Raw genomic sequence first — 17,501 nt, forward strand, 5'->3', positions numbered from 1 at the left:
CCTGTGTGAATGAAGTCTTTTATCTCCTCTTTTTCTTTCCATGCCCCTTTCATCTTTCCTATTACAAACACACAGAGAGAGCTGAAGGGAAAATACTTTGGTTTTTAAAGACTTTTCTTTTTAAAAGGTTGTGGATTTGGGCGAGGGGGAGGGGTGTGTGTGTGATGCTGGTGAATACTTTTTTCTCTCTCTCTTTTATCTCTTTTTCTAGAGAGGAGTTGCTTAAACCAATGGGACTAAAACCTGATGGGACAATAACGCCTTTGGAGGAAGCACTCAACCAGTATTCTGTCATCGAAGAGACCAGCTCTGACACAGACTAAAAGCATCACCTGCTCAACTCTCAATATTGCTTTATCAGCATCTTTTCTCTGTAGCTCCAGGGGAATCTTTTCTCTAAAACATTTATGCCCTTGCTTTGGCTAGAAACACATTAACTGGTTTACTCATTGAGAATCCAGCATATTTAAGAGGTGACCCTGTGTTTTTTGCGATATTGAGGTATTCATACAGAGCTGCAGTTAGACAGGGTTACAGGGGCTAGAAGCAGAAAAAAATTCCATTTCATCAGGATGGAATTGAAGGATTTTATTCTACAAAGCGGCCCTGGTTGAATCTGGCAATTCTTTTTGCCAAGCTTCTTAGCAGAAGATTTAGCCATGTCCTTCCCCTCACTTGTGTGAGTGGCCCCTTCTGAATCTCTCCAGCAGCCAGAGGCACATGAGAAACAGAATGAGCTGGTAAATAAAGCCTTGGGCAATCGACTTCTTAGATCAGAACTCACCAAATGGAAGCCTAGCAGCTGCTCCATAAACCTAGCCCCATTCTTCATATCAATTTTGTATAAATATATGGAAACACACACACAGCCTCAGACTTACAAACTGATTATACTCTAAAAGTTTGTATGTCACTTAGCTAAAACTTCAGAATACATTTCTCCCTATAAAGAGTTATAAATGATGGTTTAGTTCTCAGGCAGCTACAAATGCCTATTTATTCCCTAATGTACCTGAACACTAGTACCATAGAACTGAACCACCATCTGTATCAGTGCATGGGGAGTGTGCATTCTGAGGTCTAACCCGGGGTGCCAGGAACACACACATCCTCCATCCCAGCAGAGAGAATGGGGACTCCCTGAGTAATGGGAGTTCTTTCGTGGCCTCTGCTTGGGGTGGGGGAGTCAGCAGCACCCATTTGTACATATAGGTCATTCATACATCACGTTTTAAATTGGGAACTGTGTGTGTGCTGGTGTGTGTGTGTGTTCTACGTTTCTACCATATGTGATCAGTTTAATAGTAACTTTATTTATTTAAGAAAAAGAAACACAATTAGTTACTGTTAAACTGATAAAGGCTGTTTATTTTTACTTTTAGAATTGGTCCTATGGAGAAGGAGAAAGTGAGTCATGCACTAGACAGTGGGCCTAGCTCATCAGGGGCTAAAGTTGAAAAGGGGTTGGTTTCCTGTATATATATGTATGTATATACACACGTACATACATTCATATATATACATATATACATAATGTGCTTAACCACTGCCTTTTAAAACTTTAAATAAAACATTGGGGTTGATTCAATTTGGCCATCTGTGTGTGTTTCTTTATAGATACATGGGCTAAACAATACTATTTCACAGTTTATGCTTTTTAAAGTGCTTTTACATCCATTGTCCCACTTCTAATAGCCTTTTTAAGGACAGGTAAAGTACATGGAGTATTATGAAAAGGTCATTTATCCAGAAGTTACCTCTCTGGCAAAGCAAAAAACTCGGGAATGGAGTTGTAAAAGGCCTTTCAGCTGCCAGAAGAGATGTCACAAAGCTTCTTGCGACTTACTTGTGGGGGAGATCTTCAGGAATATCACTCTTAGACTTTGAACTGAAATTTGCATACGCTTCCAACATGTTTTGTTAGCTGGCTTTGAAGCTCACAAAAAATGGCAAAGAAAGAGGCTGCTAGATTGAAGGCAGGCATACTGAAAGAAGAAAAAGGCCAACTGAAAACCAGATAGATGAGAAGAATCAAACTTCAAGACGTAGCAAATCTGGGACTATCTCCTTACCAAAGGATACTCTAGTTGGCCCCGAAAATGTGTGTATTAACAATATGGCTCATAGACTAAATCTCATATTGGTGACCCTGAGTTTTTTTAAAAGAAGAAATTAAATCCAGAATGCTTTATAAAAGGCTAGGAAGAAGGCAATACATGTTAGAATTTCATCCAAAATATTTGAGGAAAGGTGAGTGACCCAGGTTTTAACCAACAGCAAAAGAAATGGGCAATTCATAATTTTAGATTAAGTGAAAAAAAGTTTAGAAAAAATTCAAGTATTTTTGTTATTTCATTCTACAAATGCATTTTTAAAGTATTTTTATAATTTCTATAATCAAATAGCTTTGGCATGCATGTCAGCTTAACGAACTGAAGATGTGTTTAATGAAATGCCATCTTACCAGCTTTCTTTATGCAGAGTAAGTGTTTGAACAGTCCTGTTTCAGTAGCTGTGCTCTTCTGCTTTCAGTGAATTCTGTTTCATTTTGCATTTCTCTGCATTGGGCACCAAGCTTTGTTTTTAAAAAGAGAATTTGCGGGGAAGAAGATGAGTGTCTTCATCTGGCACACGGAAAAAGAACTAATATCTATTAAGTGCTTACTACATGCTGGGCTTTTTATGTATGTTATCTCGTGTAACCTCACCTTATCGCATATGAAAGATCCTCTCCAGAAAGCTTGTGAAAGTTACCCCACATCACAGCAAGGAAGAGTCCAACCCTGGTGGCCTGATTCCCAGCACCGCTCCTTCCTTTTCCCCACAGCACACCTGGGCCCACACTGTGCCTCCTTAGGGCTCTGAAATGCTGGGAACAGAGTGGGGTGAGGAGGGTGGTCATTCTCAGGCCATTTTAAGCAATAACTATTTCAACAGAACTAGTTTAAAGAAGTTTTTAAGCAGGGAAGTGACCTGGAGTGGAAGTATGAGTGGGAAACTTGTGTGGTCAGCACTGGATTTCCAATGAAGACCTGGAATCCCTTAGGATAGGCCAGGGACCAAGGCTGCAGACTGGCCCCTCTGCCCACAACTCTCCTGACCTTGGAAGCAGGGTACGGAGGTGTGCGTCCTAAAATAAAGCACTGGAGCTGCTGCTACAGAGGAAGCATCACCAGATATTGTAACCCTTTCGGATGCCCAGTAGTCCTGGGAGGCAGGCAGGGCAGGTGTTATTATCTCTCCTTAATAAATGAGGACACAGACTGAGGCAGTACTAGTGACTCTAAACACCCCCTTAGTGCCACATCAGTCTCGCCACCTCCCAGGACTAGGTGTCACGTGTCTTGACCTCTTCCCCTCTGATTATAAAAGTAATATATGTTCATTGTGGAAAGTTTGGAAAATGCAGAAAATTAATAATTTACCCCAAATCCCACCAAACTGAGATCATCACTGTTAATGTTTTAGTGTATTTCCTTCCTGTATTTTTTCTATGCATATATAATTTATTTTACTACAAGATTGGGATCATGCTGTATTTACAGATTTGTATCCTGCTTTCTTTAACATATTGTGAGCATTTTCCCATGTCAATAAATATTCTTCAAAAAGTAATGGCTATATGATATTCCATTATGTGAATTGTGGCAGACGCTGCTAGTTTCCTTCCCAATATTCTTTCTAACAGAAGACATCATGACCACCACACCCATCAAAAAAAAAAAAATTTAAAAAGGTGGTGCCTGCTGGCTTTCTAGAAGGCAGCGTGAGTTGTTAGTGCTGAAGAGCAGCAGGAACTAGGGGTGGCACCAGGAGGAGCAGACTTGCTCTGCTAGACAGCACCAGTCTCACGGAAGCCTCAGCAGCACAAGTCAGAACAGCTAGAGTAAGTGCCCAGATAACTAGTTTTTGTCAAGAAGAGTTATTTGAAGGGAGCAAGAGTGCCAGGTGACTTAGAAAAGTGCATTAAAAAAAGACATCAACCATGTTTAGTGTTTAGTCAGTCATTGGCATTAATTTTTTTTGGAGATATTCACTGCAGTTTCAGAAGTGGAGAGCACACAGGGATGGGGAGTGATGTGTGACTCTCAGGAAAAGCAAAGTAACACGTGTCAATAGTTGTGTGATAAGCACAATATGGAGAACAAAGTGTTCAAGGAACAAATTACAGGTGAGGAAGGGAGGTATTTGTAGCAACTATGAGAAGGTTTAAGGAGAGGGAGAGGTTTCTACAGAAGACTTTAAAGTGATGTGACTCTGATGCACTGTGTTGAGTCTCTGCACCAGGTCTAAGAAACATCAAAGAGTATCAGAGCAGCCTTTCTTAAAGCACAGGGGACTGGAGATAGTGAAGCCTACATGCCCTGAATTGTAGACAATGAACATAATCCCCCGTGCGTCTAGAACGGTGTAAGCAATGTAACATTCTGAGTACTGAGAAAATAGTCACTCCAGTCGCTTTCTGTGTTCTGAGGTCCAGATGAACCCTGGTTGAGAAAGGCTGTTCTAAGAGAAAAGATCAAAATTATTCTCCATGGCTTCTGGAGTCAGATTTGCATTTTTCTTTTAGTGCAGCACAGTGAAGATCCTAAGCCCCACCCTGCAGCGATATCCAGATCTCGGAGACCTCTACCTTTTCTGCACTGAACTTCACAATAAGAGCTGCAAATATTTGTTGAGCAATCACTGTGCTACGCACATGAAGTTAGACTGTGCACTAACATGCACTAATATGCACAGCCTAACTTCATAACAATCTTGAGAAGTAAGCACTGTTATAATAGCTTCCATCCACCTTTCAGACATAAAGGTGTTAAGCACTGTGTGCAAGCACACAGCCCTCTCTATTTGCTTATCAGTTGATACACATAGCAAAATTTGAACTCAAGCCTGATGCCAGAGTCCATATAAATACTATGGGACCATATAAATACTATGGGAAAAACAGAATCGGGAAAGCAACACATTTTTCTTACTTCATTTCCATATCTCACACATTTCTTATCTAGCTCCCATTTGGGAACTAGTCTCAAACCTATACTCCCCAGCACACCAATCCATATCAATTTGTTCAATTAACATTGATCGAGCATCGACTATGTCCCGGGTACTCGTCAGTGTGCTGGGGTGTACAAACATAACTGACAGGTCCTGTCCCCTAAGTGCCCACAGTGTACGAAGTCCAGAACCAAAGTCTTTTGCTAAATGTTAAAGGATGTCGGGCTGAGGTGTGGCTAATGCTGGCCAGGAGGATCGCAGGGGTGAGTAACAAAGTTCTGTAGGTAACATACACGTTTTCCATCTACTAGAAAAAGGCTGTTGCTACCAAAGAACTGGGTCAAACCCAAGCTCCTGGGCAAAAGGTTTACAGAACACAAGTTATTGAGTGTGATGGAAACAGCTATCCCATGCCTCATGGCTGGACACATGAGCAGCAGCCTTTCGGACATGAAAAGGACCCCACCAGGAAGAGCACTCTGGCTGCCGTACAGAGAATGGATTGGTGAAGGGACAGACAGACCAGACAGAAAGCTGTTGCCTCTACATGGGAGGGGCAAGTAGGGCCTGAACTAGAACACTGGCAGTAGATGTAAAGAAGGGAATGGATTCAAGAAATATTTCAAAGATAAAAGAAACACACTTAGATCTTGGAGAAAGGCAAGAAAGAGCTCATTTAACTCATGGGAATGAGAATGTTCAGAGAAAAGATCATCTGAACCATTGGCTCCCAACCTGTGAACTAAACAACTCTGGGTTTGGGAGCAGGACAGTGGGGCTGAGAGTTATTTCAAGGAGTCTGCAAATGTGTATGGTCAGTAAGCATCATTTATATACCAAATAATGCCTTGGACATGCAAGGACTATTATACAAATACTTTATATATACATATTGACATGATAAAAGCTCATTTGTATAAGTTACTACTGCATTCTTAGTATCCTTTTGCCCATCTGTATTTTCTCAGTTAAAACATGATAAGCCACTATTATGCGAAAGGAGACCCTGGAAAGTTCAGGCTTTAGAAAAAGAAATTCTCATAATTTAAAAAACGTAACTCTTAGTAACAAGTATCAGAAACTCAAAATGCACTTGCTTAGTAATGGAAGAACATGCATCTTTTGTAAAGAAAAGAGGAGATGAGCAACCAAGCTGTGGAAAGAATGGAGCGGGGTCGCAGGCACGGCTGAGACCTGAGTCTTACTATAGGAGGAGATAAAGGGATTTATCAAATCCATGCTCAGTGATGTCATGATGGGAACTTGAAGTCAACTGTGGTGGTAATGTTGACACCATGTGAATCAGCAAACACCACAAATTAGAGCTTGTATTCCCCTGGAGAGCCAATTAAACATTTACCAGCAGTCACTGTAATATACGCTGCAGAACCCCAGAATGGCTTAGGAATCAGAGATACCAGTAACGTCTGCAAATAAGGGTGTGGGTGGGCTTTAAAAACAGGCAAATTCCACACTCCCACCGGCCCCTTCCACACACACTCGCAAGCGTGTGCATACAACCAGGTGACTCCTAACCCACCTCCCCAGCATAAGCCAGGAGTTTCCCTGAGGAAGTTAATTCAAAAGGCTCTAGACCCCTGGACTCAGGCATAGAAGAAGACAGGGGTAGCTTACTGAAAACAAAAGAATCTGGTAAGAGACCTCACATTGAAGCACTGGATCTTCAGCCTCCTTCCCTAGTCAGCTCTAAGAATACTGGCAGCCAGGACTCTTCTAGCTGAGAAAACTGACCCAAAAGAAGAGATACAGACACTGAATATTAGGAATCCTCCAATGAAATGCCCAGATCCTAGCCTTTTCACAGTCACTGAAGCCACCATTCATTCATTCATTCATTCAACAAATACACACTGAGTGCTAATATCCCAAGCACTGCAGCAGGTGCAAAAGACACAACCACGAACAAAACAAAGACCCCAACCTCACAGAGCTTTTATTCTTCTGGAGAAAGACAACAAATAAATCTAAACAGCATACTGTACCGTCACATCGAGTGATGATAAGTCCATTGGAAACAAAAGCAGAGTAAGGCCGAGGTGGAAATTTTATAAAGGGTCATCAGGGAAAGCCTCTCGGATAAATTGCTTTTTGAGCCGAGATCTGAAAGAAGTGGGAGGAAAAAGCCAAGTGAACACTTAAGGGATGTTCTCTCCAGGCAGAGGACACGGCAAGGGCAAAGGCCCTGAGGCAGCAATAATCCAGATATGACGGGAATGGCAGGGTGGCCAGTGCAGCTGGGACAAAAGAAGAAAGGAAGAAGGAGACAGGAGATGAGGTCAGAGAGACAGAATGAGTCCACATCACGCAGGCCTTGGAGAAGACACCATCAGCTCACCCAGAGCTCCCAATCAGGTTTTCCGTGTCTCACTTGTCCATGTGGAGGGACAGTCCACAGAGTCTAGACCTTTGAGGAAATCCTCTCGCATGAAAAACAGAGGCCAACACAAACCAAAAAACAGGGAGCCAAAGAAAACGTCTACGAAACCATGATTAATTATCATAGACTTCAGCTCTAAGAAAGGAGCAGAGCAAATAAGCAAGACCTAAAAATAAATAAACCTAGAGCTGAAGAAGGCAATTAAATAAAATAGAATTAACTGATAAGCTGTACACTGGGTAGTGGTTCATTTATTTTAAAGTGCAGTCATGAACCACATAATGACATTTCAGTTAACAACAGGCAGCACATATGCCCATGGCCCTATGAGATTATAATGGAGCTGAAAAATTCCTGCAGCCTAGGGACATTACAGCCATCGTATCATCGTGGCACAATGCATTACTCACGTGCTTGTGATGCTGCTGGTGTAAACAAACCTACTGTGCTGCCAGGCCTATGCAAGTATCACACTTAATTATGTACAGAAGGCTGGGTGCAGTGTCTCACACCTGTAATCCCAATACTTTGAGAGGCCAAGGAAGGAGGATTGCTTGAGGCCAGGAGTTCAAGGCCAATATAGTTCAAGACCTCCCACCTCAGCCTGCTGGATAGCTGGGACCACGGGTGTGTGCCACCATGCCTGGCTAATTTTTAAAAAATATTTTGTGGAGACAGGGTCTCACTATGTTGCCAGGCTGGAGTACAGTGGCACAATCTCGGCTCACTGCAACCTCCACCTCCCAGGTTCAAGTGATTCTCCTGCCTCAGCCTCCTGAGCAGCTGGCACTGCAGGTGCACACCACCATGCCCAGCTAATTTTTGTATTTTTAGTAGAGACGGAGTTTCACCATATTGGCCAGGTTGGTCTTGAACTCCTGACCTCGTGATCTGTCTGCCTCGGCCTCCCAAAGTGCTAGGATTACAGGCGTGAGCCACTGTGCCCAGCCACAAAAAAAGTTTTTAAAAGTAAAAAAAAAAAAGAAAAAAAAAATTTAAAAATAGGAAAAAGCTTATAGAATAAGAACATAAAGGAAAATATGTTTGTACAGCTGTACAACGTTATTTGTGCTTTAAGCTAAGTGTTATTACAAGAGTCACAAAGTTAAACATTTTTTATAAAGTAAGTTACAGTAAGCTAAGGTTAATTTATTCTTGAAAAAAGAAAACATTTTTTAATGAATTTAGTATAGCCTAAGCGTACAGTGTTTACAAAGCTTACAGGAGTGTGCAGTGCTGTCCAACGCCTTCCATTCACTCACCACTCACTCACTGACTCACCCACAGCAACTTCCAGTCCTGCTCAATCCATAGGAAGTGCCCTGTACAGGTGGACCATCTTTTATCTTTTATACTGTACTTTGTGCCTTTTCTATGCTTAGCCGTGTTTAGATACACAAATCTCTCCCGTTGTGTTACAATTGCCTACAGTATTCAGTACAGTCACATGCTGTACAGGTTTGTGTCCTAGGAGGAACAGGCTATGCCATCTAGCCTAGGTGTATAGCAGGCTAGACCATCCAGGTTTGTGTGAGTCCACTCTGTGATGTTCGTACAATGACGAAATCACCTAATGATAAGCTTCTTAGAACGCTTTCCTCTTGTTAAGGGCTGCCTGACCGTATACTTGAGTCTCAGAAAAACCGATACCATGCTGAGCTAGACACAGAGCATAAATATCACAAACATTGTGAGAAATTGGACAGTACCTGGGAGCACTCCAGCTCCAGGAGGGTCAGAAAACTGAAGCCAGAGTTTCAGGCTTCTTACGCTTCCTGTGTTTCCACTTTGCTTTCCTTTGTTTTTTATTTTTTATTTTTTAATTTTGTTTGTAGAAACAAGGCCTCCCTGTGTTGCCCAGGCTGGTCTCGAACTCCTGTGCTCAAGCAATCCTCCTGCCTCAGCCTCCTAATCCCTTATTTTTTAATAAGATTTTTTTTTTTTTTTAAGTTCTCACCAGTCTTAACCATGTTTAGGAGAGCTGTGGAAGGGGAGTTTTTTCTAACTGGTACAAAACGGCCTGGAGTTTTTTCTAAGCTTGCACAAAAATGCTTGCTATCATCATAACCATCATCATTATCATCATCTTCATCATCATCATCAAACAAAGCCATAACAGTAGGAACTGAACTGTGAGAGCATGCTGAAGGTAGAACTCAGGAGAACAGAGGCCTCAGTACTATATTAGCAGCTCCATCCTCTGGAGAATCTTCTTTCAGAGTTAGATCTTAGAGATCCTCATTTATATTTTATTTGTAAAGTCCAGCCTTCCTTTTCATTACCCCTGCTACATCTGCAGCCTGTTACACCTTACACTTTTTTTAAAGTGTAAAAAGTGTTGCTTTCTCCAGTGCAAAGCAGGAGATAGACTCTCAGGAAAGAAGAGGTATGTAATTATTACATGCATTATCTCAATACTTCCATGGATAGGTAAGGACCTTGTAACTGATGAGAAATTGAGGTGCATAGAGATAAAATCACTTGTTCAAAGTAAGCGAGCTAGAGTTGGCAGAACAGGGATTTCATAGTCATCTGTATGACCCTCAAATTATGTTTTTAGTTACTAGATCACACTGTCTTCAGAGATGATTTACAGTCAATTCTTAAGAAACCTGTGCTAAACAACTACTCTCTTTGATTTGGCAGGCTGGCGAGAAGGGAAGGAAGGGAGGAGAGGGAAGGGAGGGAAGGGAAGGGAGGGAAGGGAAGGGAGGGAAGGGGAGGGGAGGGAGGGGAGGGAGGGGAGGGAGGGGAGGGAAGGTGAGGGCAGGAAGAGGAGGGGAGGGGAAGAAGAAGAGGGGAGGGGAGGAAGAGGAAGGTAGGTGAGGGAAGGTGAGGGCAGGAAGAGGAGGGGAGGGGAAGGGAGGGGAGGGAAGGAGAAAGGAGGGGAAGGGACAGAAGCCATCATCAACCAGTCTCCATTTCTCACCTGCAAGTTCTCAGGAATAATAAGAATAACAAAATGCAGTCAGTTACTCTGACAGTTGATGCACTAAGAGCGTTGTATGATTAATTTCATTTTAGTCCTCACAACAACCTTATGTCATCCCACTGGTTTTATTCCTAATGTACTGATGGGAAGTGGTGGCTGAGAAGCTTAGGTCACTTAACTACATAGCAGTAGATTTGGAATCAAAAGCAGATTGGCAGATTCTAAGCCATGCCCTCTACCTACCAAAGGACTCAGCACCCTGATCCAATATGCCTCTTCTTCATGCATCTCCATCTAGGGACACTTTCTAAGCATCCCTTGATACCATTTCTAGTTTTGAATCTGAATGTCTTGGAAATCTGTCTAGCCATCCATATAGCCCAGATAGCATATCCTGGGGCCCCACCTCCTGGTTCAGAATCAGTTTCATCAAATATTTTCCTTGACCATTGAACACCTGCCAGATTCACATCCCGCACATAAGCTCATTGACTGCCCACAGCAGTGTTGTGTGGTGGAAGTTTCTCCACTGTCATCCTCATTTCAGACTGGGGTCCTGTGGCTCGGAGAGGTTGTGTTCACGGAGCTAGAGCACTGGAAAGCCAGGACTTGAGTCCAGCTCTTTGGATTCCACGTCTCAATCCTTTGTATCATGTAGACAGCTGGTTCTCAGGAGTGGATAATCCAGCCCGCCTCATTCCAGTTGCGTTAGAAACTTGGTCCTATTTCCTGTGGCTCAAATCCTGTTCTCAAGCCCTACTTCCTTTCCCAGAGGCGGAGCCTGGTTCACACTATAAGAGGCGGTAACACAGGGGTGGGGGCTGCAGAGGAGTGGGTGGCAAGGGCACACCCTTTGACCAATCTGAATATGGCATGTTTCTTTCTGCTACCTCTAATCTCTCACCATAGTCCCAACAACCATCACATCCATTTATCTTCAAAATCACTGACACAGTGTCCCCTTTGGAAGAGCAACCACTTCCCTTGCCTACCCTACCAGCATATCTGTTCCACCCAGACCCTCCGCTCCTGGCCAGACCCAGCCAGCCCAGACACACACCAGGGAGCTGTCAGGCAGCCTTCCTCCTTTGGAATTTTTTCAGCAAACATGAGAGTTTCCTTCCCACCAGGGTTGGGAAAACCATCCCATCCTGAAAGACCGGACCACAGCCTCTTAGTCTTAATACTTGCTGAAACAGAAGTAAAAAGGGCTTCTTAGTATGGGGGCACCATTCTTGGCCTGGCAAACATTTCCCATGCTCTTCACTGTAGAGAGAGGAGGGAGTTGGAGACGGAGTGTGTGGGTTGGTAGGAGCTACCGCCTCCCTGTTTTTCTTGGTGTCAATTAGCGTAATTTAAAAGGCAAGGGGAAAAAACTGCTATCTATGTGACTGCTTTCGCTTTAAACTTGTCCGACTTTGGAGGCTGCTTATGGCCAAGTGACCCATATTTTAAAAACATTTACAATAAAATGATGTATTTTCTTTTTGTGCCATCAGCTTCCCTTATGAAAAGCAGAAATGCTTTAAAATTGTCCCTTTTTGTTAGCAGTAATGGCTGTGCTATATTTCAGCTCGTCCCCCTCGTGGGCATAGAAAGGGAAGGGCAATAAAGGGCACAGCTGTAGGCACTTTATGGCCTGCGTGGGGGGTGAGGCGGGGGGAAGGGGATGGAGGCAAGAAACAGATTGACTGTGTGTCAACAAATGCAGCTGGGAAAGAGAAAGCTCTTGAAGACCTCTGCAACTTAAAGTCCTGGATAAATGATGTTCCTATTTGGAAAGGAAAAAAAATGGAGGTGAAATTCAATAAAGGATGGCTGAAAAGAGAAGGGTTCCAAAGGCCTTTCTCTGCAGCTAGGCAGCTCCCAAGAGAAATGAGCAAAAGTGGCTATAGCCGACAGGGGTGGGGGTGGGAGGGGGGCTGCAGCCCAAAGAGGCAACAAAGGCCCATCCCAGCCAATGCATTACAACGCCAGGCTCGGCCAAGCTGGGCCCTGATGAGACCCGCCAAGTTGGGGGTAGAAATGGTCGATTTGAAAGAAATGCCCCAGAAACTCTGACACAGTTATACTTCAGGGCATGCTCATGCCTTGCATTTGAGGAAGAAAAAGATAGAAAATAGATGACCCCTTAGGGCAGAGGCTGAGTCAGGTTATGATAGAAAAAAACATTGCTCTGGGGGTCAGGAGACTTAGATCCAGCCCCAACTCTGGCATTGACCAACTTTGTGAGGTAAGCGCATCCACGAGCAGTGTCAGCCCTGGATTTGCAGGCCCTTGATTGGTGATGAAAACTTGCCCTCCCAGCGTCTCCCTGGAATCTCACCAACACCCTGGGAAGCAAGTTGGGATCCTTGGCCCCACAATCTGCACATAAGAAAACGAAGTCTCAAGGAGAGAAAGTGCTTGCCGAGGGTCACACAGATAACAAATAGAAGAGGCAGTGCTTACCTCCAGGAGAACCCCTTCCTTCCTTTTCCATTCCATTAGCCTTGGTGAATGGAGAGAGAAGCTTTCCTTTGTGAGAACCCCATAGGGAAAGCCTCCAGGAAGAAGTAGCTGTGTCTTCTGGGGACCAGCACGTCCCACAGAGGTTGCTGGGTGCCAAATCTAGAGCAAATTATATCTGTTAGAAAGCAAGGAGAGGCCGGTGCGGTGGCTCATGCCTGTAATCCCAGCATTTTGGGAGGCTGAGGCAGGTGGATCATGAGGTCAAGAGATTGAGACCATCCTGGCCAACATGGTGAAACCCCGTCTCTACTAAAAATACAAAAATTAGCCGGGCATGGTGGTGGGCACCTGTAGTCCCAGCTGCTCGGGAGGCTGAGGAAGGAGAATCCCTTGGACCCAGGAGGCGGAGGTTACAGTGAGCTGAGATCTTGTCACTGCACTCCAGCCTGGGTGACAGAGTGAGACTCCACCTCAAAAAAACAAAAACAAAAACAAAAACAAAAAAGCAAGGAGCAGAAACCTCACTCAGTCTAGCTTATATAACAAGCGAATCTCACAACACCTGGAAGCCCAGAGGGTTGGTCTAGCGGCTCCACGCTGGTAAGGAAGCATCGCTCTGCTCCTTCACTCCAAAGAGAACTTCACCCTGAAACTAGTAGCCAAATGGCAGAAGTTCCAAGCATAACATCCAGGCATGACAACAGCCAAGAAGATCACCTTTCCCTGCAACTCCCTCTTAAGAGTAAGAAACCTTCCCAACAGACCACCTGAAGACTCTTTGGACAGAATTGGGTCAGCTGCCCGTTCCTGAACCAATTATCAAGGGGAGTGGGATTACCCTTAGTTAATAAAAGCCTTTACACGGAATCAGGGCTCAGGTCAGCTCTCCCCAAAGCCCATGGTGAGGAGTGGAGACGTGAGAAAATAGGAATCTGCTGGAAAGAAAGTTGTAGACACAAATTTTGGGTAGGCAACCAATAGTGACCACTGAACCAATGGCATCCACTAAAGAGGTTTGAGAAATACATGACTCTGACTATGTACCTGTTGGAATGGCTAAAATTAAAAAAAAAAGAAATGTGCCCCCAAAATGAGACAATGTATATTAAGTGCTTAGCATAACACCAGGCTCATGGTAAGCAATCAATAAATACTATCTGTTATTATTATTGTTATTATTCTTGAGATGGAGTTTCGCTCTTTGTTGCCCAGGCTGGAGTACAATGGCGCGATCTTGGCTCACCGCAACCTCCACCTCCCGGGTTCAAGTGATTCTCCTGCCTCAGCCTTCCTGAGTAGCTGGGATTACAGGCATGTGCCACCATGCCCGGCTAATTTTGTATTTTAGTAGAGATGGGGTTTCTCCATGTTGGCCAGGCTGATCTTGAACCCCCAATCTCAGGTGATCCGCCTGCCTCAAACTCCCAAAATGCTGGGATTACAGGCGTGAGCCACCGCACCCGGCCAAGAGTCTGCGCTTCTAACCAATCACAGGTGAAGGCAGTGATGCTGATCTGCAGACCACACCTTGAGAAGCAAGGCTCTAGGTCTCAGGGAAGGCCATGAATCAGAGGAATTGGAGAGAAATGGGGGGGGGGGGTTCTCACACAGGTGGTGGGAACAAATCTAGAGTGTAATGTTCCAAAACTGTTATGAAGACTGCATTTAAAGTTGGTGTCACTTAAGAAACATAGGTTACAGAATGGTTACCACATATTAGCAAGAATTAGACAAGACTGACTATACTGTTGGGATTAAAACAACAAACAAATATGTAGGGTGTTTTTAAAACACTCAATTGCTCTGCCGTCTTGTTAAATACATGGCCTTATGAGGTAGATTTTAGCATTATCCCCATTTTACAGAGACTTCAATAAATTTGCCCAAAGTCACCCAATCAGCATAAGTGACTAAAACTAGATTAGATTTCCAGCTTCTCTAACTCTACATTTTTTTCAATCTTTCAAGCTTTTATTTAAGTGCAATGATCCAGGATAGATTTTAGATCTTGTTGAAAGGAGCCACATCCATGGGCTATGCATAATCCTCAAAAGCAGCGATCTGCTCCTCCAGCACATCTGTTCCAACTTTATCATCTTCAACCACCTCCTCCAGCACATCTGTTCCAACTTTATCATCTTCAACCACATACTGTATTTGAGGCTTCTTAAATCTGTATCCCCACTGGAACTAGTTTAGAAGAGCCCCAGACTAAGCCATCTGCTTGAATGCTTCTGATGCTCTCCTTTAATTTCGCCGTATCTGTCTCATCATCCCAAGGGTTCACATCTAGTAAGATGGAGGACTTGGCAACAAGTGCAGAGTTTTTTTTTTTTCTTTTAGGTTTGATGATCCTCTCTAATTTTTGCACTTATCATGTATTTTTTCTTCTATTGATCTTATTTTACTGTGGTTTTTTTTTTTTTTTTTTTTTTTTTGTTTTGTTTTGTTTTGTTTTGTTTGGAGATGGAGACTCACTCTGTTGCCCAGGCTGGTGTGCAGTGGCATGATCTCGGCTCACTGCAACCTCTGCCTTCTGGGTTCAAGCAGTTCTCCTGCCTCAGCCTCCTGAGTAGCTGGGATTACAGGTACCCACCACCACGCCTGGCTAATTTTTGTGTTTTTAGTAGAGAGTGGGGTTTCACCATGTTGGTCAGGCTGGTCTCGAACTACTGACCTCAAATGACCCACCCGCCTTGGCCTCCCAAAGTGCTGGGATTACAGGCATGAGCCACCATGCCTAGCCTTAAGTGCAGGTTTTTTTGGCTTTCTTTGATCATATTGTACAAGGCGTTCTTACCTTAGCCTCTTTGCTTCTTCACTTTCCTCCTCATCAGATCCAAGGAGATCAATTTCATCATCATCTTTACTATCTGTAGCTCCACTTCCTGTAGTGTCTTCCACATTAGCAGGACCATACCTGCCCACAGCTTTCCTCACTCCTGGCAGTCTGGCCTTTTCCTTGTCATAAGACTTGATCTGATTATAACAATGTAGGGCATGACACAAGTCAGCAGGCGGTGGGCTGGACGCTGCTTCAAATACTGCCACATGTGCTTGTGATGGCACATACCCCTTGATGTAGCTCTTGTCTGCCAGGTAGTCGTTGAGCACCTGGAGGCTAGCAGGGCTTTTCAGGTCTCCGAACCCCATGGCGTCGTCCACTGTATCCAAGAGCTGGGAGCAGCAGAAAGACAGAGCGCAAGTTGTGCGCGCCCTGTGCTGAGAGAGGAAGAAGCTACATTCTTTTTTTTATTCCTCTAACATTTTATCACCCAAGCTTCCGCTCCTCAGCAGAAAAATAAGTAACCTTGTTTTATCTGTAGACCCAGAACCCGTCTTTGACTGACTGTTGCTCCCACTTGCTACAGCAGGACCTGAGTTCCAACAATCCCCAAAGTGTTTCTGGAAATCCCCATAAAGTATGTTGCATTTATTCACAAAATTAAGATAACCATCTGTAGAGCTTAAGCTATATATATCCAGGTTGGTGTTGTTTCAATATTTCCTCACGCCTGTACCTAACATCCAGCCACACTTCCCTAAGCACCATTCCTGGAACATCTGATGCACCTGTTATACCTGCCCCAGCTCCTCTCCAGTGATGAATCCCAACGTCTCTGCTTGGTGAACTCCGCTTTCAAAATTCATCTCAAAGTCACCTCCTCTGTGAAGCTAAAAGTGCCTAGAAAACAAAATCAGTGATTTTTTTTTCCTTCCGTTGTGTCTAATTTATTAACCAACACGTTTTATAAAGTGCCTGCCAGGAGCCACAGTATGAGGATTAAAATGAATGAATAACGTAGAGCTTATCTCAATGCCCAGCACCCTAAAAACACTGCATAGGAGTTAGTTATGATGCCGACGATGACAGTGCTGTTGAGTCTGAGAGAGAGAGAGAGAGGACGAACGGGATCCAAGGGGCCTGGAGCTGCTGAGAAAGGCCCACAGGAAATCCCAAGACCTTGCAAGCTGAGCTTTGTAATAAGGCACAGGGCACTTTTGGATCACACGGACGGGATTCTAATCCAGTCTAGCTTCTGCAAGAGATCAAAAAAATTCCTCCAAGGAGTGGACATAGAATAGAGCAGTATAAACAAAAATAAATACGCATTCCAAGAAGCTGCTAAAGCTCTAACCTTTCTAGACTACGCTTTGGAAGTGCCAGTTTACACCAGGCTCGACAGTCGAGCCACTTGGATCCGAGAGCCCATGGTCCAACTGGACCACCCAGCCTGCTCAGGACACCCGCCTCGCGAGTGGCAGCGCCAGGACTCGGGTCCAGATGTGCCTGGGAAGCTTCCCCAGGGGAAGTCCGCCCTGGACCCCTGGAGACCCACATCGTCCGGTGTGTTTTCCTTTCACAACACTTCCCACAGCCTGTAATTACATGATTATATATTTGGGGGCATGTGTTTACTGTCTGTCTCCCTGACTGGGCTGTCAGCGTTTTGTTCACCGCTGGGTTCTCAGGGCTCCGCGCTCAGGAAAAGTTCAGCGAGGTTTGTGTTCAGGGAACTGGGGAGGGCGGGGCCCTAGCGAGGAGCAGCTGGGCCCCGGCGCGGGGATGGGCGGGGCCCGGGGAGTAGGAGGGGTCTGAGTGAGGGGCTGCTGGGCAAGGAGTGTCCCCCCAGCACTCTACCCAGAGCAACCCTGAGAGTCTAAGACCCTCGAGGTGAACAGCACCCGTCCGATGGGTAGCCTGCTCCAGCCAGACCATCC

At 44.4% G+C, this 17,501-nt stretch overlaps 1 protein-coding gene and 1 pseudogene across 21 annotated transcripts in view; one reads left to right on the forward strand and one right to left on the reverse strand.

Annotated features, from left to right (window-relative positions):
* RIC8B (RIC8 guanine nucleotide exchange factor B) overlaps window positions 1-1,588 on the forward strand; it is a 112,330-nt gene extending 110,742 nt beyond the window's left edge. For all 21 annotated transcript variants that reach the window (XR_012420569.1, XR_012420568.1, XR_010579570.2 and 18 more), the window contains one exon: window positions 212-1,588. Coding sequence is in view for 6 of the 21 variants with exons in the window: in XM_005572109.5 (XP_005572166.1) it covers window positions 212-323 (112 nt within the window). In the remaining 15 variants the exon portion in view is untranslated. The remainder of the gene's footprint in view (window positions 1-211) is intronic.
* Window positions 1,589-14,780: 13,192 nt separating this feature from the next.
* On the reverse strand, window positions 14,781-15,932 carry LOC102129067 (elongation factor 1-beta-like; annotated as a pseudogene).
* Window positions 15,933-17,501: the final 1,569 nt, after the last annotated feature.

The sequence above is a fragment of the Macaca fascicularis genome, chromosome 11 (assembly GCF_037993035.2).
Source record: "Macaca fascicularis isolate 582-1 chromosome 11, T2T-MFA8v1.1".
Taxonomy (NCBI): domain Eukaryota; kingdom Metazoa; phylum Chordata; class Mammalia; order Primates; family Cercopithecidae; genus Macaca; species Macaca fascicularis.